The sequence below is a fragment of the Eleginops maclovinus genome, chromosome 12 (genome assembly GCF_036324505.1).
Source record: "Eleginops maclovinus isolate JMC-PN-2008 ecotype Puerto Natales chromosome 12, JC_Emac_rtc_rv5, whole genome shotgun sequence".
Classification (NCBI taxonomy): Eukaryota; Metazoa; Chordata; class Actinopteri; order Perciformes; family Eleginopidae; genus Eleginops; species Eleginops maclovinus.
Window position 1 is genome coordinate 19,890,352 of NC_086360.1, and position 24,253 is coordinate 19,914,604.

Sequence of the window (24,253 nt, forward strand, 5' to 3'; positions counted from 1 at the left end):
TCAAATAATTTGTTAAGGTGGCCACACATCAGCTAATTCAAATGAGGATAAAACTAAAATCCTAAACCAAATTTTTGTTTTGTTAGCTTCACATGTGAAACGTATGTTCTTTTAGCCAAAACTGCATTTATGTTTATCCCTCCTTTAAGAGCAGCAAAGTTCAAAAAGGTCAAACAGTACGCAATAATGGAATGTTTTAAAATAATTTATTAGGAATTTTAAAAAGTTTTTTTTTTCAAAGAAATAAACATGACAGGAAAAAGAAAATCAGAAAATGTTACAGTGTTGACAAGATTGTTATTTTTCAGTGAAAACAGCATCAAAGTTTGAACTACCATGGTAGCCCGCAGCAGTGTGAGCGAGTGTATCAAAATTAAACCTGGTACTTGGTAGATCGAGAGTGCTTTGTTCTTACGCTAACGTTTGAAGGTAAACACATTTATTGTGATCGGCCAGTGCAAAGTCCTAGTAGCTCTGAACATAATCGTTTTGGTCTAAAAAAAAAAGCTGTCACATTGCTACAGTCTGTGACATCCAGTGGATATGCAGTGATGGATTTGGGGCTAAACAACAGTTAATTAGACCCCCCCCTTTCCTGTTGGAAAAGCCACCTCTAAAAGGTGCACCATCCACACTTGATGTTAATGTAATAATAAAAAAAAAGTCAGATTAAAATTTCACATTTGAAACTGAGGTACCATCCGCCCCACTCAAACAGCACATGGCACATTGGAAACCAATGTGTATAAGACCATATGTCACGCAAACATCAACACAACCTGCAGAGCGGAGCAGTCATAACAGTGACCGCTCCTGCAAACTACTCCTTCATTTTCTTTCACAAACAATCATCACATATTGAAAATCACAGTTAAAACAGCAATATGACAAAGTAAGAAATCAGCATGTTTGAATTTCCTCTTCTGAAAGAGGAGCATTTTCACACGCATTTATCCCCAAAAGTAAAAGTGTTGCCACAGCCTCTCTCCTGCTGAACTCAAGGTGTTTTAACACAGATTAAATGACACATCCTTTACAAAATGCCCGGAGAGAAAGACAGTATGTGGCTGGTTTAACATTGACAAACATACTGACATGTTTTTGACCTTCATGTGAAACTATGATACGTAACAGTCAAGCTTTCCAACACATACGCTTTGATGAAAAAAGCAATCGTATTATCATTTTTCAAAAAACCTCCCACCTCCCACATAACAAACATTAGCGGAGCCCCCCCCCAGAAACCAGAGTCATATTTACAATATTTTACAAAATTGTACAGCTCATTTTGGCCTATTCATGTAACTGCGACTAATGACATTTGACCATTATTAGTGTAACAAGTCTTTGTTAAAAACCTACCAAGATATACACTTTGTGACACATGTTCAAGAAATAGTATTAATCACAAACGTTTTGTTAAAATTCAGTATGAACTACTGACCAATATACAGTTTTTCCAGTACCAATTACAGCTCCTGGAGATTTTTTTTTTCTCCTCTTATCTCAGAGAGATCAGGTTCAAATATAACCCAAAAAAAAACCAAAACAGGTAAAGAAACAACCATCACCACAACAACAACAACAAAAAACAGGTGAAACATAACAACAGAAAAAAACAAGAAGACTAAAAATACAGCATCTGTATGTGTTGCTATTACATGAAGTGAGTTTTCACTCCTTTAATGAACATTTTTTTCTTTTCTTCCTCAGGAGGTGGAGTTTAGTGAGGGGTCAGCAGGGTGAGCAGGCTGACACCGGGGTGGAGGGTGGAGGTTCAGCTGCTCCACCCGACAGGGGGACAGAGACAGCTCCAGAGCAGCTTAACTCCTACCAGCTCTTTGTCTCTAGCTCTAAACCGAATAAAAACACTCCACATTACTCCCAGGTAGGGCTGCGCATTACATCATTATTACATCAATATCTTGATATGAGACCAGATAGGTCTCTGATAATATTGCATGCATTTCATTGTGTAAAACATCAACTTTTTGTCAGCATTCAAAGTTGATTTAACCCGATGAACCGCTTTTAAGTTTCTTTTAAGGGTAATGTCTTCATAAGAAATGTATAACTTCAATTGAAAAATAAAAAACAAGAGGATGACTCACGTCTCAGTGATAGCCGTTAGTGAATGCCGTAGCGATCAAAGGGCCCTGTTGGAGCAAGAAGACAAGTTTTAAAATGTTGTTCTCAGACTTCACTTTTTTTTCGGAAAATCTGAATGTACTGAAGTGAGCTGCTACAGTGTTTTGTTTGAAAGAATAACTGCACACACCCGGATTCATGATGGCACACAGCTGAGAAACACAGGTACATCAATAAATGAGTATCATTCACTATTTCTCATGCAACTTTTGAATAAGGTCACACATTTGACAAAAACAAATAAGGCACACAAATGCAAAAATAGTTTGGGGGTAAAATATGCATCTCGTGTTTTTTTTATAATAGTAGATTTTAAAAACAGCATCAATTCTTAAAACGACTTTAGAGCAAATATTTTTTGTCAATTTGGAAAATAAAGTGATGCACTTTTCATACATAGTTATTTTAAAGACTATTATTGATCATGTTTAAACTCAGTATTTTTGCACAGCTACAGATACATTTGTACTTTATATATTTCAGTGGTGTTGGGTATGACATGTTTATATCCAACTAAATATTCTGCTTTAATTCAGATTTGTTGGCGAAAGTGGCAGTCTAAAGCAATCATGCAGCACCATAAATTGCATTCATATTACCACAACAACAAATAACCCATCTCAGCTCTAATGTCATGAAAAATATCTGCATTTGATGGCATTTCATCACTTTAATCCTAACAACTATTGAAAAATGCCCAAAAAATCGGTTTGGAAACATTCAATGTCAACTTAAATACTTTTAAATTGATGTTTTGGTTTAAAAAAATATATATATATATATATATAAAGCTTTTTTGAAGCTTTGAGTGTAAAACAAAAAAGCAGTTTTAGTATAGCTCTTGAGGTAATAATCTTCTCATCTTACTTTTGATAAGAACGCATACATGTCTATTTCCACTCATGTTAAACAATTGCTTTTAAATTCCTCTGCTGCATTTAGATACTGAAATATAACAGGTGAACAGCAACATGGCATGATGTACCAGAACTAGATAATAATCTATCATTTGTAATCTTATGCCCTTTAAAATTAGAAACAGGGACAGAAACAAATCTAACACAGAGCTGCAAGTTCCTAGACTAATTATCAGAGAGGTTTTTCTTTTCTTACCCCCAAACCATGGCTGAATCCAGTGCTGGGGGCGGGGCTTGCAGCGCTGAGGTAACTGCTGACTGCCGACTCCTGACCAGCGTTCCCATAAAGGTCGGCCATCGGACCTGGGCTGCTCGTACCTAAAAATCCAGCTGTACGAGACGGGGTAGAGCCTAAAAGTCAAATAAAACAATAACTTTCAGATTTTCTTGACAGGTGAAATGTGTGTGTGTATGTATCCATCTTTTTAAATGGGAATACATATGAACATGTAGAAAAATAGTTAATATTTTCTACTGTCGTCTTTCTAGTTGATATAAGGAGTGGCTGTGGCTCAGGGGTCTAATGTGCTCATCTACAAATCAGCGGTCAGTGGTTTGATCCCACAGGGCAAGATACTGAACCCCAAATTCCTCCCGTAGGCATGTATTATACACTGTTAAAATGTATTGAAGCCCAATTAGGGTTGTCCCAACATCTGATTTTTACCAGACCAGGGCCAAAATCATTCCCCATAACAATATCATTGATATCTTCAGTAGTGTGTGTCTCTTGTTTTAGTATTTGTGGAGGCAAGAAAGAAAATGTAAATGTTTTTATCAGTGCATACCTCTAACTACTGCTGCTGCCGCCGCTGCTGCTGCCATTGGTCCATATGCTGTCAGAGGAATGGCTAAAGAGACAGAGGCACAAAGATCCAGGTTAGATTTCTTGCGGTGCATACACATAAAAACTAACTAACTAATAGCACAACTTAAAAATCTCAGGAACTTTCTGATAGTTTTAATTGGGCAATTAACTTAATAATAATCTGCAAAATGGCAGTAAACACATTTACATCCTGCTTTCCTCTGTTATATGTTTATCTTTTTTTAAATAATATCAAACACAAACATGCAGACCAGAGAGTGAACTGTAGCAGACTGACAACATGCTGCTTGTAAAGTCCAGAGGAGGGACTGACTGACCTGTGAGCTCAGGGGGATGGGGTGAAGTCAGAAGGGGAGTCCTCTCTAAGTGGAACTCTAAAACAGAAACATCAGAGCGCTGTTGAGACACACACCAACACACACACACACACACATAGAGCGAGGGAAACACCTCAACATGACGTATGGAGAGAGTACATATTGTAATACACAAGCTTTAAGGGACGCAAACAGTATTTCAAGGATGGAAAAATGCTTTGTATTTAGTAAAGTGGTGTTAAAAATAAGTATTAAATAGCAAGAAATACAGCAAACATTACAATTGTGACATACAATCAAAATCAATATGCAAAACATCCTATTTTGGATTAAGTACCAGATTAATATCATGCACTGCAATGCTACCATGCATTCGAAACACACGCACACTTAAGCTAAGCTACTCCACTCCTTGATATTTACAAGCAGCGACTTACGATCAGAGTTTCATAGGTTTCTATGGAAACATGTTTGTATTAGTGCGTCTGCTGTCAGTTCAACACAGCTGATTTTCACTACAAATTGCTTAATTTGTGAAAAAAGTGCTATTTGTTTTCAGTGCTTGACAGAAAAGGGGACACAAAAGTGCCATGGGAATTTAAAAATAGTTTTGAAGTATCAATGTTTTCTCTTTGCTTTGATGATATTGGATTAGATCACTAATTTGATCTAGATCGATAGCAAATATTAGTATGCTAACATGCTGTAAGCATTTAGCTCAAAACACTGAAGGGCTTAAAAGTGCTTTCACACAAAGCTGCGATGTGCACGGGTTACAAAGACATGGGTCACTTCTAGCTTACGAGAATACATGTTCAGTATTCATGCTAAATTCTGCAACAAAGAAAAAAGACATCGCTGCATGTCATTTAGGATTATTTCCCTACGACAAGCACACATTTCATTCCTGTCTATGTCTTTAACACAGAGTATGTGTGAGTACACTGTTACAAGGGGCACAAGGATGATCTCAGGCAAACTGAATCAACATTCAATACCTTTATGTCTTATTAATCAACATGCACCTGCTTACTAAATATGGCTGTGTTTTGTTTTCTTAAATCATTTGATAAAAACATGTGTATGAGGAGCAGAAAGTGTGTGTTATTACCCGGATACTGGAAGGTATATCCAGGCGTGATGCCAGCATAGCTTCGGCTGGTGTAAGTGGCTGTCTGGAAACCTGGATAACCTGAAGAGAAAAAATAATTACTGTTAGAAATCACAACAGCAAGAACAAACAGAGAGAGCAACATCCAAAAAAGTTCAGTCTGTGAACTTGTAACATTCAAACATGAATCCAACCTGTGATTAAATATCAAAGATGATAAAAATGAGAAGCACCAAAACTAATTAAGTATTTAAAAACAGGTTAACATATCTATTGAAAGCACTGAAATCCCAAGAGAAAGGTGTAGTTCTCAGATTGAACAGTAGGTGGTGCCATGATCCTGGTTTAGGCATGAGATCCAAACATTTTTTTACAGAAAAACTACACACAGATTTAAGGCGTTTGAAGAATTGCATTATGGGAAATAGAACTACTTGTTGATATCTATGCTTCTATTTTGACTTTCTCTGTTTTTTGGTTACTCTGTCACTTGACATGGGTGTCAAAATGTTATGGAAGTACTTTTCAAAAGGATACATTAAAACTTTCATCACATACAGATGATTGGATGTGGAAAGTAGTTTAAATATTGTCAGCATTCTTTTGTTTTTGCTAAAAATGTTGTTGATTTTAAAGATTTAGTTGACTAAAGAACGGGACATTTTATTATTCAGTTTTTTTGTCAACAATATTGCAGGTTGATATGGTCACAGTGATGACTTTTGTGCCATCTTGTTTTGTCTTAGTCATGGAAACAAATATTTTGAAAAACATATTTAGTTTTACTGAAACTAACCCTGCTCTAATGTATCCGACTACTTTCAATATAGTATGTATAGCGGCATGTAATTACAACTAAAAATCACTGCGTATAACCACATTTTCACGGTTTCTAGGAAGCAGTAGGATTTTATTCCTACGTCAGTGAGGTCTTAATAATCAGGGTTGCCTGGCGGAGAGTGGGAACGGTCAGCTTTCCCCCCATGAGGCCCTGTGTGACCTTTGAGACAGCTGCAGCCTTAGTGCAGGAATACTTATTGTCATGTTCATGCATGCCGCCGCTCATCCTTCCTGTGACGATCAATATTAGCTTACCTAGCATACCGATGCCCAGCATGAAGGCGTCCATCCCATAGGGCATCACACGAGAGCGCCCCCTGGCCGAACCCGTGGGGGACATCACCTCCTTGGGCTGAGCTTTCTTACACTCCACCTGTTTCCAGACAAAAACACAAATCAGTGCTTCTAGCATCTACACATAGTGGTGCTATTAGAGTGCTTGTTCTTTCGAAATGCTAACCATTTTGTTGTTGATCTCATGGAAGTGGATCTCGCAGACTTTTTCCACCACATCCTCGTTTTCAAACGTCACAAATCCGAACCCTGGGGAGGAAAAGAAGAATCTTTATTATGGCGAAGCAGTAAAGAGAAAATCAAACGTTATGATATATTTGATGAAATACCTCCACCTATATATTGTTAGGTTGACTATTGGGGCCTTCACAAAGTAAGGACACAATGAAATTCTTGATACATAATCTTATGTGAATATAATGTCCAAATAACTAATAATAGAACAGCTTGAAAAATATGGGCAGCTCAGAAATGTAAATCAGTTTGCTGTCATGCATGCAATTTAAAATCAGAAAAAGATATACAATATAAAAAATCTGAGGTTATGGCAATTTATTTATAAAGCACTTCTCAGACACAAGGGCAACTAAGAGTGCATCTTAAAAGCACTCACAAACAAAACACATGGTTGGAAAACAGAGAGAAGATAGCTTAAAAACAACATTGGAAATACAGCAGATTTAGCAACAAGTGCAGAAAGTATAGCAGTAAAGTGTCTTTAAATGACTTTGGAAAGACAGCAGTTTAGAGAAACTCAGGGGAAGTTGGGGCAGATTTCAGGTGCTTTGGAAGTTTATTATAGATTTGTGGAGCATAGAAGCTGAAAGCTGCTTCCACATGTTTGTTTGTAAACCCTAGGGACAATGACAATATCTAAACTCAGATACATTGCCCAGTCCAGGTTTATTAGTAAGATAACTTCACACAGTACAGTGGACTTCGACAGTAGGGCCTTTCTGTGCAGCAGTACAGCTAATAGTCTCCAGTAATCAGTGCTTTAATAGCCGCTTAACACGTTTGCCCCCCTTTACCCTCTTTCAATTCTGCTACTCTGCACTCATCCTTGCTTCCCTCCCTTCCTGGCCAGAAGGCCGGGGCAAAGCTGGAAGGCTGTCATAATCGATCAGTCCCAGGGTGGGGAGGAGGTGCTTAAGGAGGCTTTATCCTGATCCAGATTAACGGACTGGCTAATTAGACTAGCCCCGTTCCTCTCCTCCAGCTCAGCCCACAGGAAGGAGGCCTGCAGGGGGGTGGAAGAGGATCAATAGATACCCTGGAAGGACTGGAGGAAGAGGAGCAAATCGACGAAGAGTGAAGGACAGACGCAGGCAACAGGAAGTCGGGTCACCCTGACTCACCTCTGTGTCTGTTGGTGGTCTTGTCGAACATGAGCATGGCATCGTCGACCTGAGCGGAGACAAACAACAGTTTTTTTTAAAAAGCGGTCTCTTGCCACGCGGCATATTGCCTGACCTCAGCCCTTCTCAAGTTCTGCAGGGAGGCTCAGCAACAGATGGACAGAAAGGAGGGGGAGGAGGAAGGGAGGGGGACGAGCGACAGGTTACAAGGAGGAGAAAAAATGAAGAAATACTGTTCAACAAGCCTTGCAGCTGTATATGAATAACAGACATAATGAGTGGTATGAAAAGTTGGAAACTGTGTTTGCTGCCCGGGTCAAAATCCCTCTCACAGTGAGTTGCCTTTCTCTGCTCCAAAGTTTGACATTCCCATGGCAACTGTACAAAAAGTCCATATAAAAGAGCCAACATCAAATATGCTTTATGAATAGTGGGAGAGTGCCAGTGAGACAAAGAGCGCCGCAAAGAGAGAAAAGGCACAGAAAGAAAAGCCAGTCACGAGCAGGAAGGTGAATCCTGTGTGGGCAGGTGGAGACTCGATGAGAGGGGAGAGCTGATAGCGAGAGGAATAGCGACAGGTGGAGATATGGTGAAAGAGAGAGCACAGAGAGTCCTGTAAGAGAGGAGAGGAGGAAAAAAAAGATTGGGTCAAAGTGGAGAGGGAGGAGAAAGAAGAGAGACAAAAGAAGAGGGAGAACAAAGAGGCCTGCAGGCTTTGTTTGTTGGCACAGTCAGCCATAATTCCTCCTCCTCTTCTCCCTTTGACCTCTCCCTCCGGCCCAGCCTCCCTTTATAGAGCAGAGACACAGGTGTCTATTCCTCACACACACACACACAGTTTCTTATGTCAAAGTTGACCTACTATCTGCAGATTTTTTTTCTTCGCCCCCCCTCTCTCTTGTAAAAAGCTGACATGTTTATACTCCAGTCCGCACACAGAGGTCCCGAAAAAAACCTTTGGTAAATTAATCTGTGCTCTCGGTCTATAATAAGTTTACTGGATATGGTCCACTGAATAAACTGTCATAATCGCAGAGTGTGAGTTTGTGCGTGTGGACCCCTGAGGGCAGTTTTCCTACAGAAAGGTCAAAGGTGAGTGAGGAGTGTCAGTGTGAAAGGGGACCTGTTACTCTGATGCCTCTCAAGTCACTGCTTCCTCCAAGCCTGACATTTGCAAGACGCCTGCAAAATGGTGGACTCTATCTCTGCAAAAACAGACTTTAAAACATTCTAAGGTTGCCGAATTTTTAGACAATCAATTGTAAGGAGAGCGAAGGTGAAGAATAAACTTTGCGATTCACGCTACAGATCTACATTTAGGAAGCTGTACAATCCCTACGTGAACACACTATCCCCCTGGAGGATGCAATCAAAACATCACAACAACCCCCGTGGTTTGCATTAAACACTGCGCATTGAGTTAATTGCACATTATTGGTTGATATTTCAAACACTGGGCTTTTTAATGGCGTACCGCCGGACAAAATTCCCTCTTATCCTTTTTTTTCCCACCTCTCATCTTCCCTGTTATCCCCTGCCCATCCCTCTCCGCACTCCTTTGTCCTCTCCAGGACGGGACACAAAAGGTCCAGTGAGGCAGTCTAATCAGGAACTTCCATGGATGGCTGGAGCCCACATTTCACCGTCCATCCCTCGATATCTCTCTCGGCAAAATTCATCTAGACGTTATGATTGAGGAGGGAGCACGGGGAAACTCGAGGCCAAACCTTTGGCACTGAAAATAAAGTGCCACAGCAGTCGGAAAAAACACGGCGGCTAAAACTGAACCCTCACGTTTGACTTTAAAAAGTTTCAAGGTCTCGATTTGTCCACCTGCGTTATACTGTAAAACGTTTTTAGGATTTATTGATATGTATTTTTTACCATAAGATCAACCAAACCTCACATGTAGAGTGCAAAGGTTAGTTGATTGGTTGTGAACTATTTAATTAATCCGCAACTATTTTGAGAACCTAATAATTAGTTTACATCATTTAATAAAATAGAAAAAAGCGGATTTTTTTTGGGTTGTTTTACTCATCTATGACAGAATATTCACTGAATTTTAAGTTGTGAACAAAACAACACATATAATGAAGTCATTGTGGATTTGGAGAGGTTTATTTATCAGCTAAAATCATTTTTTGATAATAAAAAAGTAAAACTTCTTAAATTTAATATTTCCGAGTTGTCCTCTTCTCTTTGACAGTAATGTGAATGTATTTGGGAAGTGGGCAAAACAACCCACTCGATTCTTATTGGGCTTTGAGAAACAGCTTTACTGACATTTTATAAACCAAGAAACTAATCAATAATCGACAAAGTAAATAGTCTTTAGTTGCAGCACAGCTGCCCTTGCACACATATTATCATTGATGTTTAGTTTCAGATTTGAAAGCACTTTAAGGAGTGTGTGAACAATCCAGAAACTTCCAGTATGCAGATAACTTCTGAACAAACTAACAAAATATTTGCCCAGCTTTGTACAGAGGCATAATGGCCCCCGTAAACCCCCCTCTCTCAAAACCCCATCTTTGCCCCAGTTCCCTCTCTTACGCCTCCGCAGACCTCTCTCATTCAGGCCTCCCTCGCATGTCGGTGCTTTTGTCAGCCCATCATCTATTCTCTGCCTTAAAAACTTGGAAAAAACGTTATATAGAAATATAAAAAAACACTAAAGAATGCATGAAGATGAGATGAAGGAGTTTGCAGGTTTTCGGGCTTAAGTCGCAGTTATTGGTGCGGAGTTTGAACCCCACCCGACACACACACACACACTCGTGCTAACACCCCCAAACACCACCTCATCCCTCCTCCTTCAGAACAAAAACCCCTTACCCGCAGAATTACTCGGGGACAATGGGCAAGCCGGGTCACCACGGTAACGGGCCAGGAGGGGGTTGTGGGTAGGAGCAGCTGTTACATCAGATTAATTCAGATTCTGATAATCCCTCCTCCTTCCTCACCATCACCACACACTCACTACAAAACTTTTCTCCCCCCCTCCCCTCTCGTCCCCCTAACTTCGCCTGCTGCTCCCGGAGTCTCTTAGCCTCGTTATTTTTCCCTTCCCTCTCCAAGCCTTTTTCTCTCCCTCCTCCTCCTCCTCCTCTCGCAGTAACCCCTTCACTTCAAGGCGGTTGCTCGACTACAAAGTTTTTTCTCAGAGAATTTCTGTTGAATAACTTGTTTGAGCCGGTGGGATGTGGTACCATTTTGTGTGTTTCTAAGCAGTTTTGTGTGATTATATGTTATAACCAGACAAACACTATCTTGATTTCCACTCGAATCAATATTGCTCTCCGTTTCCACCTCAGTGTAACAGTTTGAACTCTTCTAAACATCACTCACCTTCCCAAACTGGTCGAAGTACTGTTTCACGTCCTCGATGGTCGTGTTCACGGACAGGCCTCCCACAAAGATCTTCTTGGTTCGAGTCACCAACTGTAAGAGGAAAGGCAAACATTTGATATATTTTTCCTACTGTATGCTATTGTTTTTAAATGTTTGCTTAAATAATATAGTATCTACTAGGACAGAAGCTCAAAATTATTTACAGTTGTAAGTCACTCCCATGGGGGTGAAACAATCGATCGACTGAAAAATAATCAGCACCTATTTTTATAATGGATTAATAATAAACGTAATTGTTTATCCGAAAATTGAGGAAAAGTGTTGTTTTCAGCCTTAAATATGGAAACATCTTGCTTTTCTCTTTTTGTTTTACAATGAACTGCATTTCTTTGGGTGTTGGACTGGCAAAACAAGACATTTCAACGGTTCAAAAAACTTCGATTTATTAAATGATTTATTGGTAGATTAAACTGAAAAAATGATGTACTTAACTACTCTAATACTGTGGAATAAATATGTTGTATTATAAGTGTCAAATGTCTATTACTCAGTGACACAATAGTGCTCACTGTTGCTGTAATTGTTACTACACTACAACAACACTGACCCCAGATTCACAAGTACAAAAGTCATTATCTCGTGAATAGACGTTGCCAAAAAACTTCAATTTATAAAAGGTATCAATTCAAATTCAAAGTCCTTTTTGAAGGAGTTATTGCTGTCAATAATGAATCACAACTTTTTAGGGAGGTAAAAGTTGTATTTTTTTAGTTATTCAATGACAAGTGTTATAAAAGCTTTGGTCTTTTTCATGAATTTGTTTTACTATTAATTAAGTGTGTTCTAAGCAGAGGCTTAAAAAAATCCTCAGTTTTCACTGATCGTAATCATGTTAAACATAAAACAGACACATTTAATGACTACATGTTTCACTCTGGTGAGGATTAGATCATTTTTAAGCAACCAAAACCGACAAACAAATATCATTTCTTAATGTAACCTATCCCTGTAGTGTATGGTATGTATGTACAGAACACTCAACCTTTTAATTAAACAACAAACTCCTTATTTCTGATCTCCCTAAAGAGAGAAACAGCCCGAAGCGTACAATCATTTTTTAAAATAAGGAATCAATAAGGAAATCGGCTAGATTTCGGACCAATACGCAGAATCAAAATTGGCATTGAAGACAATAGATACATTCCCATCATTCTGCACTCGCTGTATTACTTCAAGCTGTTAGCTATCCTTTTTTATTTCACACTGTTATTGTTATTGGAAGAGACAAAACAGACTAGGATCAGGACACAGTGTACTTGAAACACAATACAGATGTTTGAGAAGTTCAAGAAGAATCAGTGTCTTTTTAAAGTTGTGAATGTTTTTGTTACACACAATTACACAACGGTTGAGTGATAGTGTTCAGATTATGAGGCATATTAGCTTACAAGAGATTGAAATTAAACTAGCTAAAACAAGAAGACGTTTTCTTAAACACACCTTGGGCTGAGCTCTGCGAGGGAAAGCCACCTTTGGGTCGATCTGTGGGGGAGAATACAGAAAAAGAAAGGACGGGTTAGTGTTGTTTCATGAAGCCTTCCCTCCGTGTGATCAGACATCACACCCTCATCTTTGATTCTTTTACATCTCAATAATGAAGGTATCATATATCCATGCTATCCTTCTTCTGGCCACGCACCAATCCTAAATCAAAGCAACAGGATTTCTGCAGGTTTAGGCAAGTGAAATAAGACTTTTTTGCAAACAAAAAGAAAATATGTTGCAGTCATACTGGCACAAATGAAAATAAGTTTACAATCAGTTCAATATTTATTTTGACTAGGGACAGATTAACAAGGCACTATCGCATTGAACAGCACAGTATGATAGTAAGCACCCGGGCTTTGTACAGGCTACCCTCCCTCTGGCTTAAATCATGTGTTAAACATTGTATTATTTATATATATTTATTTATATATTGGTTGAACTGGTTCGCACGTCCCCTTCACAACGAAATAGAGCAGAATTAAATCTAAAATCTAAATCTTAAGAAGAATTCAGCAAAATATGGGAATTTCCATAGAGTGGAAAACCTTGAGTTCACCTAAACCGAGGAAGAAATACTTCATTCTGACTATTCTCTTTATGATTTGCAGTTAACACAACAGTAGATAACTCATTTTAAGACCTGAGAAGTTGTATTTAAGACAATTGTAAACCTTTTTTAGAGCTTAACTTTCAGAAATGCAAATTTGAAATCTGAATGATATCAAATCCAAAAAAGAATGATAAAACCTTTGTGTGTGTGTGCATCAATCTGAATATGCTACCCCCCCAAATATTTTAAGTATGAATGATGTAAGAAATGTACATTTAAACATCTGTGTGTGCATGTGGTTGTGTGTGTGTGGGTTGCAGCTGTGCTCAGGTGGACGGCCTGGGAATGTCCAGTGGACCTCTGCCTCTCTCGTCACCACCGTGTGACATGTGATCTCCTGGAATCTCACACGGGCTCTACAATCACAAACACGCCTCACCTCGGGGGGGAGAGCCCCGCGAGAGAGAGGACAAGCGTGTCCGAAAGAGAGGGAGAGGACCGAGGAGGGAGAGGGAGACAGAGGAGTGAGGGGAGCTGTCAATCAAACCACACTGACAGCAATATTCACCCACATTTTGTTTGTTTGTGTTTGTTTGTTTTTGCCTCCCTCTGAAGTTTTGAACAACAGGGATCATTCATCCTCCTGCACGCTTTTAGGTGATCCGGATCGTCCTCTGCCCTGCTGCTGCTTACGTTTACACCCAGGAAAAAACACTTTTTGATATTAATCCTAACACCAGAGGTGGGAGTATGTGATGCACGTACAAGTCACAGGCAGGTCATAAGTCCTAACCTTCAAGTCTCGAGCCCCAAGTCCCAAGTTAGTGGTGAGAATAAACCGAGACAAGTCAAATCTCAGCTGTAACTCAAGCAAGACAAGTCAAAGCAAATGAAATTCTGATGATGTGCCACAATATTAAACCGTCCAAAAGTCAATGCTGAAGGTCACTGTAATAAAACTAACTTTTCTACATAGAAATTATTTTTTTAAAGTGAAGCTTAGGCTTTAATAATACACCATACATCAATTGTAAATTAGCTCACATATACAATTCTGGACTATACTTGTCAGCCTTTGCTGCACATTACATAAAGAAAATTGGTAGGCTCAGACAGGTTGCCTTTTTTTCTCAGAAACTTTCCAATTTCAAAAGTAAATTGCTTTGAGAATAAAACCGTAGATGGTGTTTTGTGAGATTTTTTAACAAATCTCATAATGCTTTGACTTGATGTGCAGGGTAACTGTCTATCATAAGCAATATCAAGGCTATTTTGGAGAAAGATAAATCGATGTTTGGAAGTTGTGAAATAATTTAGAATCGTAGAAGATAAGGATCTCAATTATTTCATGAATCTATTTTTTCCCTAAACTCTTCCTATAAGGTGGACGGTGCATTACACTGGATATCACTTGGGTCTTTTCAAGCATCAAGTCTTCAAATTTGCTGCTTAAGTCTGACTTGGGTTTGAATCTTGTAGCTTTAGTCCCCCACCTCTGCTTAACACTACAACCACATCATTAATGTATACATAACGTGGTGGAGCCCACTGAATGTCACCACGTTTAAGATTGGAGAGAGATCCACACCATGCCATGAGGATGCGATCATAGACAGGCTGTAAAACTGGAATTTGAGACCTCTATATTAGTCTATGCTGGTCTAATAGAGCTAGAGAACAACTAGACTACACCACACTGTACTGCTGTTACACTAACAGATGGTGAGACAGTACAGCGCTAAGATTAGTCCGTAACCATGAGAGGGTAGAGTTGAACTACAGTAGAGAGCTAGAGAGCCTCTATGGTAAACCGCATGCGTTTACCAGAGTAAGGGTAACAAAAAAGTTGACTTCACCGCAAGTTTTGTCTTTTCTTTTTTCCTTCTTCTTTTGTTCTAGAGAGCAGAGTGAGAAGACTATAGGCTAAGACTGGAGGATCAGATGCAGAGTCTACTGTTTAGTGTCTATGGTGGCTAGACTACTCTGATAGTCACCTCCGGTCACCAACCCTCCTGATGTCCAACACTCCTGTGCACATTCAAAAACAAACAAGACACACAAACAAACAAACAAAATCAAACACATTGCAGCACATCCGTGGGGAGGAAATTGTGGATGTTATACAGGTAAAGTGGCTGTATTGAATAAATAATCGAAGGGTTTTGTGGAGAGAAAAAAAAATCCTGCTCCGCTCAAAAAATCTTACTTTACCCGGATGTTTGAGCTTCACTGTGCAGTGTTTGACACTAAAAGGCTGTTTCAGGGAGTCTTCGTACTTACCTAAAATCAGAATTTAAAGGAGTACTTCACCCCCAAAATGACCATTTGCATATCAAAAACTCACCCTGTGTTATCTTGTATTCATGAAGCAAACTATCATTCTCTTGCGTCGTAATTTGTGACTAGTCTGGCAGTCAATCACAGCGCAGTCTGGAACATGTGCAAGTGTCACGAGGAAATTCAAAACACAAAAATATTTTTTTGTGAAGTGTTAGACATTTTGTGTCCAGCATTTAAACCTAAGTATATTGGTAGCTTCTAGATTTTAAAGTGAGGGAGAAGCAGTAGCTATTATTATTATTATTATGGGGATTTTAAATGATGTTATTCATTTTTTTGTAAGAAAACCATATCAGACACACATTTTATATCTCAATAAAGATGTCTGGAGGGGGTCTTTCACATAAAAAACAACATTTCTCCTTTATGAAGACATGTGATGGCGCTCCAAGATGTCAGTGGCCTGACCCACCTGCACTCACAGCAAGGTAACAGGGAAGAAGCTGAACGTAATTCCAAGAGAGGTTTAGGAAATCAGGGCAATCCCCTTTTGAGCAACTACATCCCAGCTATGCAACAGTTGGTCGAGTGTGCTGCCTGTCACAGCCTGAGCTGGGAACGCACTTAACGCAATACGCCAATTGGGCCGCACTCAACATCTCTGAGGAACAACTCAAGCTTGTTGACTCCAATCCTATTAGTTAGGAGAGCCATACTAATCACAGATGGGGTTATTCTGCCTTCCCCCCTCGACCCTCTTTCCAGGTCAGCATGGAAATGGTTAACGGAGAGCCTGATGCAACTCTGCAAAAGCTGAGTGACTTTGTTGTTAACCTCTCCGCCATGCACCTTGGAGCTGCGATTGAATGGAAACTTTGTCCCACAAAGGTGCATTTTGCATCGGCCCTCACTAACTTTACAGATAGCAGGAAGCTGGGAGGGCATCCAAAGGGGCAGTTACGTAAATCACAGTAAAACCCACTGGTCAAAACCAGGGGAATCTGTCCTTTAACACAATAAGAACCAATAAATTCCTCTGCAGCACTGTATTTGCTCTTTAACCTCTGGGCCGTGCAAAGCTCTGTTAATTCCAGTGCCGGAGAGGTTCAGTCGGTCACAGCATGGCACATTCTTTCTGTTGCCACTGGAGAACTTTTCTCTCCCTCTCTAACAGGATAACCTGTTAGCATGAGAGAGAGAAGGGAGAGAGGGAGAGGGGGCAGGGTGAGCCGTCTAAAAAGGCCTACTCTACTCACCATCCAACCCCTGTGGCTGATCACTGAGCCCTCTCCATGCCAAACACACACTCTCTGAGGCTGCCTCCACTAAAAAATGCCACCGACACACACAACCAGCCACAAGGGGCCCTGCCACGGCCCACGAGGCTGCGCACATTTAACACAACTTAAGAGGAGGAAGCTCAAATTAAAAGAGGGGAATCGTCATGTCTTGGGTCTTAGAGGAAACTTTATAAGATTCCTATCAAGAGAGGCAGCGTGAGGATAAACTGTCAGTACCATGGCCTCCACTTACTGTGCTATGATTTCTTAAGTGTCCGAGAAATGATTGTAAACGATGTGCATTGTTATCTTCCTTTTTTCTTTTGTGACAGAGCCATTCTTCAACTGTGAAGGGTATGTTGGGGGGGGGGGGGTCACTATGGAAACAAACCCCATGGCGAGTTAGTGGCGTCCAACCATGATGCCACTACTTGTCATAGCTGTTGTGCCTGCAAGTGACACTATAGCAGTATGGCACTGGGGAAACCAACAAAAAACAAACAAACACACAGATTCAGTTTGACTCCTCTTTTCCGACCTCTCCTACATTTGGATCTATAATAATTTCCTTGCAATTTCAACAGCAAACAAACTGATTTGTTTGCTTCTCCAACACTTATCCTCCAAAGATTTTTAGTAAGGTGCATCGTGCAGAGCACAAAAGGGGAAAGAAGAAATAGCTTCCCCTCATTTCAATACAGTGACTAACCAGCGGCCATCACCACTCCCACAGAGGAGAGAGAGAGGCGGGGGCAGTTGGTCCCTATGGCGACCAACGGGCCACATTGTTCCCCGACCGGCCCACATTCATTACTGACAAAAAGACACACACACACACACACACACACACACCAACACAGGCAATTAATGCATTTTAAAGTTACATTCACATATGTGAAAAGGCCTGGCTTCATCATAGCTACAGTTTTATTCTTCCTGAGGATCAACAGGAAACTGCTTTCACAATTCACACCTTGATGGTTTCAGGTTGCTTTTGCTCCATTTAGAACATTTTTTTTTCAGGGGGTCAATTCTATCCCTGGGGACCATTAAAAAGAAGCGGAAAGGAAGTTTTAGTTCCTAGAGAACAAATCAAAGAGTGCCACTTAGAGCAGTCCTGTCCCGCTCCCCTCTTGTTTCTATGGAAATTGACACTGGGTGACATTTTCTTCCCCTGCAGAGCAAACTCTCCCATGTGTCTCGTCTGTCGACCACTGACTGAATCAACTAAAGTGCTCACATCTGAGGTGCAGCAGTAGACATGGTTTTTGAAAATAACATTGGTGTTGTGGAACCTTAGTAAACATACAAGCAATAGCGGATTATTGGAAAATCCACTAATTAAACACTGAGCAATAGGATTAGCTGGAGGTGGGGAGTAAATACAGAGAACTCACTGTTTTTGAGTCCAACTCGTGCCTGGTTTGGGCCAAAACTTTATCCACGCCGGCCTGATCAACAAAGGTGACGAATCCAAACCCTCTGCACACACCAGGGGAGGAGGGGGGGTATTAATGACACATGAACCGATGTTGACATGCAATGATACGTTATGATGAGCAGAGAGGAATCAGGGAGGTCAGATAAACTTTCAGCTGCACAGCTCTCTCACCTCGAGCGCTTAGTAACTGGATCTCGCATCACCATACACTCCTTCACCTCGCCGTACTTGCAAAAGTACTCCTTCAAACCCTCTGAAAAACCAAACAAGGTGGGGAGAAGACATTTGAATTTATAAAACAAGAAGTTAAAAGGAAATCCAAACTTTTTGATACAGATTTTACCGCTCTCAGCAGAGTGCAACGTTTGCACTCTGCTGAGATTTCCCACACAAAGTTCATACATTTTGCAATCAGACTTAAAATGATTAAGACTGAAAAGTTCATAATAATTCTAGTTGAAACTTCTTATTGCAAGCTATTTAATCAAATTCAGCCTTTTCAATGATCCTTTTAAGAATCACTCATTCATTATGTGGTAGTTCTGAATGGGTGCATTCATTCTGTTGCACGATCCACATTCAACACTTTAAAAAAAAGTAAAATAACAAGAAAACAAATAAACAAATTCAGGGTACGCAAGCAGGACTATTAAGAAATACAGCTTCTAAAATAACTTCCTTATAGTTCCATAGGATCCATGCCAGGATTTTTAAAGACATAGTGGCATTTTGTTAGAGGTAGCAACTGGTGGAAAAAAAGATTTACCTTGTGTTGTTTGCCAGCTGAGTCCACCTATGAACATTTTGCTGTGGAAAGAGAAAAAGAAAATTAAACTTATTTGCATATTCATTAGGGGGTCTCAAAGAGAAGTGTATACACAGTAAGACAACCTTGTTATTGAGGTTTTGAAAGTAATCCTTGAGGTAATTTGAGAGTGCACCATCTCTGATTTTGCATGAAGGCTCTCTGTGTGGAGGTGTGTGTGTGTGTGTGTGTGTGTGTTTGTTGGTGCAGACCAAAGTCCCTTTATAGAATAGCCAATTTAAGTTTTTTTTTTCAAAAGTTAGTTTTTTTAGTTACCAAGGGTCGTGGGGGGAGTCCGTGATGGACAAGCTGCTCTGGCTCCCTTCCGTCTCCATTGCGTATCCGTGTGTTGTGCGTAAGTGCTGCCTGCTTGTGTCCGAGCTGAGCCGTGCGGGAGAACAGGCGGAGAGTGAGTGAGGGACGCTGGGGCGGGTTTGGCCCGGGGTGACAGAGAGGGGAGCGGGCCAGATGCAGGCTGGGACAGACTCCTCCCCCTCCAGTCAATCCGTCCGGCTGCTGTCGCTCCCTCATCCCGCACCGAACGAGCAAGCTGTAGCTATTAAGCACCCCGCTTCCGGTCCAGCCTTTCAGAAATAAAACCTGGTGGAATGTATTATTACACGGAGGCAACAGCAGTTTTACCAGCTACTTCTATAAAGACAAAAGACAGGGTAGTACATAATGGTGATACCCAGGGCCAATTATCTATCCTGTTCAAAAAAGTGTTTTTGGTTTGTGTTTATTTGAACACATGCATAGATTGCATATACAAAAACTAAAATAACACTAAGAGTCTAAGTAAACAAGTAAAACATTGTGCAGGAGGTAAGAAGCCTTATAAACATATCACCCCTACTACAAAACAAAAGACATTCGAAATGGATAAATGAAAGAAAACGGTTCAAATTATTTGTGGATAAGCTCATCAAGTTTAAAGACAAAACAACAATACAATATCGAATGAAATTTGGAAGTTTCTGTTTACAAGTTACTATTTTAATAAATGTTTACGTTCAAATATGTATAGAAAAGTGACAGGCAGTACTGCATAAACTGACTTGCATAGGCTATTCATGAATTTGCAGAATTTCGAAAAAATCGGGATTCTACTTTTTTCTTCTTTGGTGCTGAAATATTTAAATGTCATCTGGAAGTAAGGTAAATTAAGTCCCATAAAATTGACTACTGATTACTCTTAAACTGAAATTTGGGAACTTATTGTCACAATGGCACAATATATGGCATCAGACCAATGCTCATTCTATAGCTATGCATTTACGAAATGAGTCGTGTTGCTGTTTTAAATGTTCTGGTCCTATTCTTTTTACTTGAATTAACTTTTAGCCATGCAATTTGGCTGCATACTTAAACAAATAAGAATGTCTTACATTGACAGCGTTTAATAAAACAAACAAAAACAAATATCAACGCAGGTACTGAATTCAAAGAAAAACATCACACAAACAAACATCTATGTAATGTCATATATGATCATGACAACTAACAAAAATATCATAAAATGCAAACAATATGTAATTTAAAATCAGTTCCTATATCCTTAAGTTTCATCTAACCCCCCTGCAGAATCTTTAACTGACAAACTTCAAGCCTTTATTATGAAAGCAGAACTTCCTGTCACATATTGCCTTACTTTGACTGATTTGACGCAATGCCCCTCCTAGTTTGGATAAAGTGTTAACAAGCACACTTTACAATTACAAAAACTACAATAACTCATTTGCATTCTGAATATCATCTGTTTTGGGAGGACTTAAGAAAAGAAAAAAGTTTACAATGAAGTGTCAGAAATCTATGCCAAATTGTACTCTGAGGATGAGTTACCTCATTTTAAAATAATTTCTATTTCCATTTCCTACTTTATACATCTAACACATTTCCAGACAAATATTGTAACTTTAACTCATACTTTAACTTAAGGTACCTTCCATATTTAAAATAGCATTACAAAATATACATCAACTTATAAAGTATGATGTATTATCATAGGTGAAGCAATATAATACGTAATAAAAACGAGCCCAATGTTATACGCTGCAACATTGAAGTGATACGGCATATAGTGTTTTCTTTTCTATATTTATATGTAGTGTACATATGTTCTTTAGTATTTTTTCGTATTTTATTGGATTTTTCTCTATTAGTTGAATACCTTTTTATGTAGAATTTTAATTTCTCTTACTATGTTTATGTTATGGACCAATTCACCAAAGCAAATTCCTGGTAAGTGACAATGTACTTAGCAATAAACCCAATTCTGATTTACTAATAACAGAGTAGTTTAACATTGTGGCACTGCTACTGTATCTTTACTCAAACATGTATTGAATACTTATTCCAACAGTGTAATATAACTTCCATATTGCAAACCGGCTTACACGGTGTGGTGAAACAGGAGGTTTTGTGTGCTGTGTGCTCATTCATTGCTGGGGTTTAAGTATTTAATTAGTAGCAAAGCCAGCTCCAGCTAATCTTCTCAACACTGACTCAACATGTGACCTGGTGACCAAAGTTAGGGACAATCAATAGGCTGAGCAACTCAGAGACAACAACAGATTTGACTCACAGTGAATATAAAATGGATGCTGTTCTACACACAGTTGCAAAGTTTTGTTGCAAAGTCTGGACAACTTTTAGTGCTAGTGTCTCCGAAATACACACATAATCCCAGCCACCCTACAATCTCAGAGTGTGAAACGCAGGAGGTTTTGGTGAAGATATAGATATAAAAGGACAATCACATTATACAGAATACAAATAAAAGGCCTTCATTCAAAACCTTACTTAAGCAAAAACGCAAGTATAAGGATCAAACTGCAATTGCAAAAGAAAAATACTCATTCTACGCAATGGCCTATTTTTAAATATTATGTGTTATATTATTGAAATACAATTATGGAAGCATTAATGTGTTTCTCACTTTAATTTTGCAGCTGGTAAAGGAGGAATTGTCTTATTGCTATGTCACCAAGGCAATAAAGTGTAATTTATCCTAGGATGATTCATGATACATTATTTTCGGATTATGTTTGGCATCATTAATCTGTATCTTCCAAGTCATTAAAGTTAATAAATACATGTAATAGAGTAAAAAGTACAATATATGCCTATGAATCTTAGTGAAGTAGAAGTTTAGAGTTCCATAACATGGAAACACTCAAGTAAAGTACATCAAACTTGTTCTGAAATACTTGAGTAAATGTAGTTAGTTACTACCCCACCCTCTGCAGATGAGCCAATGAAGCTCTGGAAGTGGGACAGGGGCTATTTGGACAGGAATTAAGGGGTGTGTTAAATTTCTGCATGCATGATCAATGGGGTTGAATGGTGGGGAAGGCGACCGGGTTGAGAGGTGGTGGGGGGGTCGGCTGAAGCAGAGAAAGAGAGAGAATACAGCCAGCAAAGGCTCACTAATGAGAGATGGACAGTGTGGATTGTATCTCATTATCAATCAACATAGCTTTGAGTTCTCTGGACAGGGGAAATGCAGGAGCCCTAATGTGTGCTGCATGTGGTCCATTTTGATAAACCCAGCTTGTGTGGTGGAGCATTAGTCACGGCGGTATCTGAGCTGTTGGAAATCCACACACATTGCCCTGTGTCCGTTTTGGTGAGGAGTTTCCTCTGAATGGTACAATGGGACTTAATTACAGGTCAGTGGCATGTCTCAGGGAGATAGAGGGAGCTCTGTTACCCTTCCAAATACAGTATAATGCCATCTTCCCAAGGGTGGGGTGGGGTAACAGGAGCTCCACACAAAAAGGTGCTGATAGGCTGAACCTGAGAGTGGTATAAGGTGATCCAGGCAGAGAAAGTGAGCGTTTTACACTGAAAGAGAGAAAAGATAAAGGACTACATTAACTCTCAAAGGTTTTCTTCCTTTCAGTCTGCCCTCGTTCCTTTCCCAGTACACTTCCAACTTATCATTCCTGCCAACATTTTCTTTAACAAAAAACAACAGGGTGATTCAATGATAAAGAATAGAATCTGGAAATAAAAACATTGACAAAAATCTACATAAACAGTTAAAAGTGTAAAGTTTAAAACCACCTTTGGGTCGAGCAAAAATACTACCGTTGCCTTTCACTAAAAGAAATCCAAATAAACTGCAAAGAATGTACATTATAATCTGCATTGTGTCTTTTAGACTGCTCCACACATAACCCATTAAAAAAGAAAATATGTGTTATTGTGGAGATTGAGAAGAAAATATCAACAGGTGAGCAAATGGACAAATAATATAAAATACAGCGGTCAAATCGGTTGGTTACTTATGTTGCACTGAGATTACAACGTTCTTGAGTAGGAAAACGGAAAGTCATAAGTACAAACATACTTGTTACCACTTTTTATATTTGCTCAAGTACTGTAGTTTAGTTGAATTTTGAGTTACTTACAGTACCTTTCCAGTTTATGCTACTTTATAAATTAAAAGTCCAATATTTAACTAGTTATTTGGTAAAATAATTCATCTAAAATGGAAAAGTAAATAAAACCAACATGAAAAAGAGAATGGTATAAATGTATAAACTGTAAAATAAGTAATACTAATACCAGAGCAGAACAATTTATCATAAAATAAACATCAAGTATAATAAAGGAAAAAAGTGGCTAAATATCTAAAGTAAAGAATGTGAGTCAAGCTTTTTTTTTGCTTTTCACTTTCGATACTATGAAAGCTGAGTGATTGAACTCATTCTCCAAACAGCAAACACTGAGAACACAATGGCCCCTAACGCTAAGTAACTTTTGTCTGGGGACACATCCTGAAACTGGGCCGGCACATGTGAACATGACACAGCAGCGCTCTCTAGTGGCCTGTAGGACAAGATCAAACCATGTTTATGCCCAGTTAATATAAGGTTCCTATGTGTGTTTATTACTACTTTACAACAGCCTGCTTCAACATCAAAGTTTGGATAATATCCATGATGCAAGCAAATGGTTAAGAAGAGTTTCTCTCTGTGTCCCAAAAGTCTGTTTCACTGTGAAATCAGAAATATCTACATATGCAAAAACACAACATTTCTGTTGTGTTTTCTTAACTTGTCTTCTTAGATTGGAGCCTATGCTGCCCTGCATGCAACTCTTACATCCCCTCACTTTATTTATTGTTGTTAAATTGCACTTTGGTCACTGCTGGGGACTGAGAGAGTGGGGACA

The 24,253-nt window shown here is 39.3% G+C and overlaps 1 protein-coding gene across 1 annotated transcript; it reads right to left on the reverse strand.

Moving 5' to 3' along the window:
* Window positions 1-189: 189 nt before the first annotated feature.
* On the reverse strand, window positions 190-23,246 carry msi1b (musashi RNA binding protein 1b). Its single transcript, XM_063898082.1, is given in 16 exon segments — window positions 190-1,853; window positions 2,112-2,156; window positions 3,262-3,416; window positions 3,854-3,916; window positions 4,212-4,268; window positions 5,323-5,403; window positions 6,418-6,535; window positions 6,623-6,705; window positions 7,815-7,863; window positions 11,166-11,258; window positions 12,669-12,710; window positions 18,224-18,308; window positions 18,439-18,520; window positions 19,034-19,074; window positions 19,349-19,500; window positions 19,502-23,246. Coding segments are annotated over 15 exon segments (1,245 nt in total). The 5' UTR covers window positions 19,604-23,246; the 3' UTR covers window positions 190-1,853; window positions 2,112-2,114.
* Window positions 23,247-24,253: the final 1,007 nt, after the last annotated feature.